This window comes from Neopelma chrysocephalum, unplaced genomic scaffold (assembly GCF_003984885.1).
Source record: "Neopelma chrysocephalum unplaced genomic scaffold, ASM398488v2 Primary Assembly neopelma1_345, whole genome shotgun sequence".
Lineage (NCBI taxonomy): Eukaryota > Metazoa > Chordata > Aves > Passeriformes > Pipridae > Neopelma > Neopelma chrysocephalum.
The window spans coordinates 905127-913341 of NW_020898009.1; the positions used below are offsets into that span (position 1 = coordinate 905127).

General features: G+C 60.3%; 3 protein-coding genes across 3 annotated transcripts in view; 2 read left to right on the top strand and 1 right to left on the bottom strand.

Annotated features, from left to right (window-relative positions):
* The first annotated feature begins 271 nt into the window (after nt 1–271).
* On the top strand, nt 272–2130 carry LOC113978549 (vasotocin-neurophysin VT). Its single transcript, XM_027705570.1, has 3 exons — nt 272–445; nt 989–1190; nt 1871–2130. The coding sequence occupies exons 1-3, from the start codon at nt 326–328 to the stop codon at nt 2035–2037; spliced, it is 489 nt and encodes a 162-aa protein (XP_027561371.1). The 5' UTR covers nt 272–325; the 3' UTR covers nt 2038–2130.
* A 2380-nt stretch (nt 2131–4510) lies between these two features.
* On the top strand, nt 4511–5898 carry LOC113978543 (neurophysin 1-like). The gene is made up of 3 exons (XM_027705554.1): nt 4511–4670; nt 4751–4952; nt 5698–5898. Exons 1-3 carry the CDS (start codon nt 4551–4553, stop codon nt 5745–5747), a joined length of 372 nt encoding a protein of 123 aa, XP_027561355.1. The 5' UTR covers nt 4511–4550; the 3' UTR covers nt 5748–5898.
* Nucleotides 5899–6213: 315 nt separating this feature from the next.
* LOC113978556 overlaps nt 6214–8215 on the bottom strand; it is a 4523-nt gene continuing 2521 nt past the window's right edge. The window contains exons 5-7 of the mRNA XM_027705585.1: nt 7569–7803; nt 7186–7309; nt 6214–6906 (exon numbers count right to left, since the gene is read on the bottom strand). Of these exons, the coding sequence (XP_027561386.1) occupies nt 6775–6906; nt 7186–7309; nt 7569–7803 (491 nt within the window). The 3' untranslated portion in view covers nt 6214–6774. The remainder of the gene's footprint in view (nt 6907–7185; nt 7310–7568; nt 7804–8215) is intronic.

Sequence of the window (8215 nt, forward strand, 5' to 3'; positions counted from 1 at the left end):
GGTCCCCTTCCCAAGGACTGCCCATCCCAGGGCCAGCGGCCATCCCAGGGCTGGCACGTGCCCCTCGGAGCAACAAACGGGTGGGATTCACCAGCCCCGAGAGCTGCTGCACTGAATCATCTCAATTACAGATTCTCTTGGATGCGATTTGGGGAAAGAAAAAAAAAAAAGAGAGAGAGAAAAACACAACAAAAAAAAAACAACAACCCATCCCTCTTCTTCCTCCTCCTCCTCCCCTGGGAAGGGGCGACGGCAGCATAAAAGGAGCTCTCCCAGCACGGGGCCAGACACAGCGTGAGCGGCACAGCCCCGGGCACCCTCCACCATGGCAGAGCCTTCGCTGCCCCTCTCCTTCCTCTGCCTCCTCGCCTTGTCCTCCGCCTGCTACATCCAGAACTGCCCCCGGGGCGGGAAGCGGGCGCTGGCCGACACAGCCCTCCGACAGGTACGGGATGGATGGGAGCCTGGGGCGCGGGATGGGGCTCTGGAGGGGGCAGAGCGGCTCTGCGGGGTCCAGAGACTCCTCGGCACCTCTTGGCACCGCTGGCCGTGCCACACTCCCCGGAGCAGCGCGGGTTTTTTGGGATGGTCGGGGGACGTGCCCAAGGGGGAGCGGCGGAGGAACGAGCACCCGAAACGCTGTCGGCACCTCGAGGGGAAGCTCAAACTCGGCCGCAGCAAAGCATCCCGCTGGATGAGGGGAGCAGGGGGACAGGAGGACAGGACAGCGCGTGGAGAGGGGACAGGGAGGACATGCAGGGCAGTGGGGACCCCCCAAAGTGGGGATCCCCCAAAGTGGGGCCAGCGCCGCAGCACGAGGTGGCAGGGACAAGCCGGTTCACCCCGCGCCAGCGTGGCACCTCCAAGGGCTGGAAAAGGGGATGGTGGGGAGCTGCTTTCTAACACAAGAGGGTGCAGGGTCCACCCTGCAGAGGGTCTGCCCGTTTTTTGGGGGGATACGGGGGACTCAGGCAGCTCCTTCCCGCAGTGCATGCCCTGCGGCCCCGGGAACAGAGGGAACTGCTTCGGGCCCGGGATCTGCTGCGGCGCCGAGCTGGGCTGTTACCTGGGCACGGCGGAGACGCGGCGCTGCGCCGAGGAAGACTATCTGCCTTCCCCCTGCCAGGCTGGAGGGCAGCCCTGCGGCTCCGGGGGCCGCTGCGCCGCGCCCGGGATCTGCTGCACCGCCGGTAACGGGGCTGCCGGGACCGCGGGGGTGATGGGATGCAGGGTTTGGGGTGTCTGGGGACCACGGAGGGGGTCACAGGGGCGTGGGGCAGAACTCAAGTTGAGCCTCGTCTGCTGTCGGGGTTTAACCTTCCAAAGGGGAAACTGAGGCGGGGAGCGGGGGCGGTGTTGGCTCCGTTTGGAGGCATTTTTGGATAGTTGGATTCAGGGAAGATATAAGGAAGGAATTCTCGGCTGTGAGGGTGGTGAGACCCTGGCACAGGTTGCCCAGAGAAGCTGTGGCTGCCCCTGGATTCCTGGAAGTGTCCAAGGCCAGGCTGGACAGGTCTTGGAGCAACCTGGTCTAGTGGAAGGTGTCCCTGCCCATGGCAGGGGGTGGAACTGGATGATCTTTAAGGTCCCTTCCAACCCAAACCATTCCCTGATTCTAAAGGATTGGTCTCGGAGCTCCTTCCCGACCCACCACCATGAGCTTTTTCCCAGTCAGGCACATTCAGCCTCCCCAATGCACCAGGAAAACCCTGCCGTCCAACCCCATTCCTGGTTAACGGGGAGGGACAAAACTGGAGCACGAGCTGTGCGGGGGCCCCCGGCTGCCACCCACCCCTTCCCCGCCCATAAAATAAACCACTCGGGGTCCTCAATAACCCCTTCCATCCCCACGTTTTGCCTCCCGCTGAAGACACGTGCTCGATGGACTCCGGCTGCCCGGACGAGGGCGGGGACGGGGCTCAGGAGGAGGCGGAGAAGAACCTGACGGTGCTGGACGGCTCGGCTGGAGATCTGCTCCTCAAGCTCATGCACTTGGCGAACCGGCAGCAGCAGCAGGGCAAGCACCCCGTCCTCTGAGCCAGGGCATGTGGGGCGACCCCCCCCACCCTCACCGACCCCCCCACCCCGGCACTGTACATACGAGACCCAATAAAAGTCCTCGTGCACTGTCGTGGCTTCGTCCTGGGCGCTGGGGATGGGTCACGGGGGCTCCAGGGGACGCGTCTGGGGATCAAGGATGGGGGGGGTTGTGGAGGGGTTTCATCCCCCTTCCCCAAATCCCCGAGGAGAACGGGTGGTTTGGCTCCTGTCTGCGGTGGTTTGGCTGGGCTGGGTGCGGGATTTGGCCTCGTTCTTGCAGCAGGAGCGCTCAGGCAGAGCTGGACTTTGGGATCTGGCCGTCAAGTCCCTCCCAGCACCCCCAGCAGCACCCAAGGGTGCTCAGCCTCCCAGCAACCCCAGCCCTGGGAGACTGGGGATGTCTGGGATGTGCCACCATCACGTTACCTCTCGGCCAAGTCCCTCTTTGGGGCAGATTCGGGGTCTTGTTGCCTTCAGGAACCAGCACATCATCTACTAGAAAATGATAAAAAGCAAGGAAAAGCACCCAAAACACCCCCAGAGCAGAAAGGTTTGAGCTCCCAGCTCCAAACACCCCCTCGGGCTGGTCTCACCTTTCCCCACCATCGCTCAGCAAACTGGTCCCCTCTGGACACTGACAGGCAGGATCAGTCTCCCCGTTATCCCACTGTCACCCCCTCAGATTTGGGGTGCTGTTATCCCAACCCCCTCCCCACCCTCTCCCAGGTCTCTTACCCTGCTCCGAGCTCTCTCCTGGCTGGGACTGGCCAGAGCACAGGGGACAGCTGGTCCTTTATAGCGTCCCCGAGGGAGGTGGCACCTCCGAGGAGGTGGAGCTCCCTGACACCGGCAGGATCCATCCTGCCAGCTCCCAGCACCGTGCAGGGGGTGCAGGATTGGGATCCATCCTGCCAGCTCCCAGCACCGTGCAGGGGGTGCAGGATTGATCCAGCCCCTGCTCCCTGCAGCCAGCATTTCATCCCAGCCCTGGGGATGTGGGCAACCCCAAATCACCCCAAAATCATTGGAAAAGGGGCCACACCAGCATGGACAGGGGGCTCCATGGTGAGATGAAGGAATTGGGCTGTTCAGCCCTGCCCTGGCACTCAGACTGTTCCCGGATGCGGGATGTGAACCCCAACATTCCTGAAGCACTGGGGACATGTGGCTGAGCCAGGATGATGCTCCAGCTGAGGGAAGCCTCAAAATCGGGGTGTTGAGTCCCTGAAAGCACCAGAGGCTGATAATTGGTGGGTTTTTTCCCCACTTGTCTTCCCAGTACACATCTTGTGGGGGTCTGGGAACCCCCGGAGCAGCCGTGGGGGCTCCAGGATGGCAATTCCCCCCCTCCACCTTGTGCCACAGCTGGAGCTGAGCTGCTGGGACAGCACACGGCAGGTGCTGAGCCCCATTTCCAACCCATTAACAGATTCCAGTGCCTGGCTTGTCCCCAGGGAGCAGGACTGACCCCGGGCGGGTGACGGGGACCCGGCTGCCCTGGCGCCGGACGCGCTAAGTGGCGGATTTGGAAGCAAAGCCAGAGGGACGGGAAAAGGTCACGGCTGTCGGGCTCTGGGCTGCCTGATTCCCAATTAAGCCAGCGCAGGGTAATGATCTCAATGGACAGTAAGTTTTGTCCACAGCAGGGAAATTTATTCAAGCTGGGAAAGCTCCTAATTGGGATAACGAAGGTGAGGGGCCGGGGCGAGCAGGACCCTGGGTGGTTGCGTCAGTCCTCAGTCTCATCCTCGGGGGGCCTTCGTGTGCTGATGGTGTGGTTCAGGGCACCACACCCCATCCCCACGTGCAGCTCCAAGGAGAAACAATGGGGAAGTTTGGGATTTCAGGTCTTTGCCCAGGAGGTCTGGTGTTTTCAAGCGGCTGTGGTGCTGTTGGGTGGGTGGGGATGGGCTGGGTGTCACCATCATCCCAGAGCGGGATGAGCCCAGTGCTGAACATCCCCCCCAAAGGCCAGGCAGGGGTGGGCGGACAGGACCAACCAACATTTCCCACCCCACATCTTGTGGATGATCCCAGAGGAGGATATGGGTTCGCTTTTTACCCACCTGAAGGGATTTGAAGCCAAGGGAAGCACATGCCCCTCTCACCTTTCTCCTGAGTGGACGCATCCCACCCACAGCTGCCTTCCTTCATCCCTACCCTCCCCACGCCAGAGGGGCTCCCAATAGGACACGGAGGGACACACCACAGCTCAGCAGGGCTGGTGGGGAAGGGCCCTGAGCCCCAAACTCCATCCACAGCCTCCGCACGTTCCCCCTGCAGCCGTCAGAATCGTCACCGAGGAGCAAACCAACACCTTGGCCTTGCCCTCACGTCCTTGACCTCTGGCTATTAACCGAGCCCTCCGGTGTGGGAAGCAATGCTTTGTGGTTTTTAAGGAGCACGGGTGACGCCGGTGCCCAGAATCCCTAAGTAGGAGCCGGGACTATAAATACACGGGCAGCGGTTGGGATGAGCATCCAAAAAACTCTCCCCGTCCCGCCGCCATCATGTCCTGCAAGGCTCTGGCCCTCTGCCTCCTGGGGCTCCTGGCTCTCTCCTCTGCTTGCTACATCCAGAACTGCCCCATCGGGGGCAAACGCGCCGTCATGGACATGGAAATCAGGAAGGTAGGTCCTGGAGGGATTGGAGCATCCCTAACCCCATCCTTCCCTTCTTTCCCAACCTTCTTCCCCCCTCCCCCGAGCAGTGCCTGCCCTGCGGCCCCCGGAACAAAGGCCACTGCTTCGGGCCCAACATCTGCTGCGGGGAGGAGCTGGGCTGTTACCTCGGCACCTCCGAGACCCTGCGCTGCCAGGAGGAAAACTTCCTGCCCACCCCCTGCGAGTCGGGACACAAACCCTGCGGCAGCGGGGGGAGCTGCGCCGCCCCCGGCATCTGCTGCAGCACCGGTGAGTCCTGGGAACTCCCGGGATTCCTCTCACGGGGTCCTCGCACACCTGGGAGGGAATTCAGGGTTATACAGGACAGTGGGAGAGGGGATGTCGCCCAAGGGGATCGTCTTGGTCCCATCCACGTGTCAGTTCATCGCCCCTAAAAGCCAGGGCCACCCTGCTCCGGGCAGATTTTCTCCCGACCCCAGGGAAGGGATATCAGACCCTTCAGGGAGGTTTTGGGACAGGAGGGAAGCAGACGGAAACCGAATTTTGGGGGCTGAGCAAGTGCGGGATTCCCTGGGGCCATGGCAGCACTCCTGTGGGGTACAGCAACCCATGGCCCTTCTTGCTTTTATGAGTTTTCCAAAAATCCCAACCTCCTCCCTAAATTAAACTACCAGAGATCCCACTACTAATCCCAGGAAACGCCAGGGCACACGGTGGGAGCATGAGCTCATTAAACCCCAGAACCACGGGGGCCCTGGGCACTGGTTTGGGGGGTCCCTGGGCGCTGGTTTGGGGGGTCTCCAAGGGCTGTTTCAGGGAATTCTGGGCGCTGGTTTGGGGGGTCTCCAAGGGCTGTTTCCGGGGGTCCCTGGGAGCTGGTTTGGGGGGTGCCTGGGGGCTGTTTCAGGGGGGACAGTTTGGGGTGTCTCTGGGGACTGTTTTGGGGGGTTCCTGGGGGCCACTTCACAGATCTGTGGGGACTGTTTTGGGGGATCTGGTTTCCCACCACACTCCCCCCTCTCTCCCCTCACAGAGGGCTGTGGGACTGACTCATCCTGTGACCAAGAGATGCTGTTTGTGTAGCCCACCTGGGACAGAACCTGCAGGATCCCATATCCATCCTGCTGTCCCAGCCTGGCCTTGGGCTGGGAACAGACGAGCTGAGAACTGTGACTCAGCCTAGAGTGATGAGCCTAACTAGAAATAAAACTTGTACAGAAAAACAACCCTAAAAGAAGTCTGTGGCTTTTCTGTTCTTGCCTGGTTTAGGTGCGGGCTCGTGAGGAGAGAAAAAGACATTTTTAGGAAAAGTGGAGGTAAAAAGTGAGGATTTCATGTCAATTATCTGAGGAAGGGAGGGCAGAGGGACCTGTGGTCAGTCAGCCTGGGCTCTGGCTGAACCTAAACCCAGCAGTTTTAGGGCAAAGCTGAGAGTCTGCAAGACCCCAACAACCCAGAACACCCAGAGTCATTAGAGTTTGATCCATGTCTTCAACCCCAGGTGATGAGTAAAATAAGGCTGAAGGTGGGAATAAGGAGACACCAAAAATTCCAGATCATCCAGACATATTTTCTCATTCAGCCACACCAAGGGATGGGCAAAGGAGGGTTCAAAGTGTGACCAGGGATGACAGGTCCCTCTAGCCCAGCATAAATGAGGAGGAACAATTAATTCTTTCACCCAACAACAAAAAAACAAGAGGGCCAATGTTTCCTAAAAATCCATTCAGCCCTCATTTCCCTTCGGAAGCATCCAGAGGGGCTGACAGCACGGAGCTGAGAGCCAAGATCTGCCTCCTGACTGCTGCTGTTTCTCTCCCCACACGCTGTGTGTGAAGGCAGGAGGGATCCAAACACGTGGGAGGTGGAATCACAGGCACAGCAACAGCCACACAGGGCTGGGCCAGGCAGCTGGAGCCTCCAACAAGCCCAAGTTTCCCCCTCACCCCCCTTCCCACCGGCGTTCACCCTTCGGAAGCAGCACAGCCAGACCCCGCAGCCTTTCTCCACCACTTCCGTGGTCAATTTATACATTAAAAAGAAGGACTCCAGGTCTTCTGGGGGGGAGGCTCTGGGCACAAAGCAGGCCAGGAGCCCCATCCTGGGGGTGCTACGACAGCACCGTGCGCTTGACGACCCGCCCGTCCTTGTCGATGGCGAAGTTGTAGTTGCGCGGGTTGTCCAGGCACTCCTCGATCCGCGCGTCCAGGTTCTCGGGGGTGATGAAGCTTTTGGCTTCCTCCTGAACCAAGGACAAGCATTATACCCCCTCAGGATTATCCCTAGGGATTATTCCGCCCCGTTCCCAGAGCTCTCACTCGGCCTCTTTCCCATCCACGCGCTGTCAGCGCCCCTGGAAAGCGCCAACACCTTGCTACCAGCTACACACCCTCCCAGCTACCAACTGGAAGATCTCTGGAAAACAAGCCCACGGTTTCCACGTGGCTCCCACGGGCTGCCAGCAAATCCCTCGCAGGGACTGCTGGCAGCTTGTCCCCCGGGAGGCACCAGCTGCTCTTACCTGCAGCTGGAGAACCTCCTTCTCCTTCTCCTTCATGAAAGCCTCCATTTTCCTGGCCTGCTTCTCCGCGACCTCCAACTTCCTCCTCTTCTCTTCCTCCGCTTCTTTCCTGAGTCTCTCCTCTCTGCCAGACAGAAAGGAAAACAAAAACCTGATGGATGAGGTGACAGTCCCATCCTCAGGAGAGCAGGAAGCTGCCCAGAGCCCCTTAACTTGCCCCTCAGCCTCAAGAGGCGCAGGAACCGCTGCGTTGGCATATTTATTAAAAAAGGTCACAATTTAGGTCAAGGGTCTTCATAAAAATTAAGCCTGGCTTAATTAAACTGAGTTTAGATCTGCACAGGCAGAAGCCAAAGCCATGCAGGGCAGTGGATCCCGCTGACCTGCATGCCCGCTGCCGGGCGTTCTCCTCGTCATTCCAGGCCATCAGGCGCCGGTGCTCCTCCAGCAGCTCCGCGGAGTTCTCCCCGCCCAGACGCTCCTCCCGCTTCTTCTGCAGCACCTCGGCCCTGAACTCAGCCCTGCAGGGAGGAGGGGAGGGCACTGAGCCCCTGCCCGCGGCTGGGAGTACTGGGGGTTCTCCCAGACCTGCCCCACAGCAGAGCCAGCCCCACCACCCTGTCCCACAGCGGTCCCAGTCCCACCACCCTGACTCTCTCCTGCCCTACACTGGTCCCAATCCCACTACCACGTCCTTTTCCTACCCCAGAGTATCCTGAGTCTATTTGCCTCTGTTCCAAAGTAGCCCAGATCCCCCAACCCACTCCTGCCCCACAACCTGCCCTCTCCCTCACAGCTGCTCCAAATGGCCACAATCCCAACCCTCCCCTGCCCCACAACAACCCCCGAGCTCCATACCCAGCCCCCTGCCCCATACCCAGGGCCACAGCCAGACCCCCAACCCTTCCCTGCCCCAAAGCAACTCCATATCCCCCTGCCCACTCCCCTGCCCTTACAGCCAGTCCCACTGTCCAGTCAGCTCTTCAACCCTACAGATGTCCCATACCCAGCCCCCTGCCCCAAATCCAGC

What these genes read in the sequence shown, in the direction of transcription:
- LOC113978549 (XM_027705570.1), top strand. Translation starts at nt 326, where the DNA reads ATGGCAGAGCCTTCGCTGCCCCTCTCCTTCCTCTGCCTCCTCGCCTTG. An exon ending in CCGACACAGCCCTCCGACAG is followed by an intron (nt 446 to 988) that starts GTACGGGATGGA and finishes TCCTTCCCGCAG; the next exon opens with TGCATGCCCTGCGGCCCCGG. An exon ending in CGGGATCTGCTGCACCGCCG is followed by an intron (nt 1,191 to 1,870) that starts GTAACGGGGCTG and finishes CTCCCGCTGAAG; the next exon opens with ACACGTGCTCGATGGACTCC.
- LOC113978543 (XM_027705554.1), top strand. Translation starts at nt 4,551, where the DNA reads ATGTCCTGCAAGGCTCTGGCCCTCTGCCTCCTGGGGCTCCTGGCTCTC. An exon ending in TGGACATGGAAATCAGGAAG is followed by an intron (nt 4,671 to 4,750) that starts GTAGGTCCTGGA and finishes TCCCCCGAGCAG; the next exon opens with TGCCTGCCCTGCGGCCCCCG. An exon ending in CGGCATCTGCTGCAGCACCG is followed by an intron (nt 4,953 to 5,697) that starts GTGAGTCCTGGG and finishes CTCCCCTCACAG; the next exon opens with AGGGCTGTGGGACTGACTCA.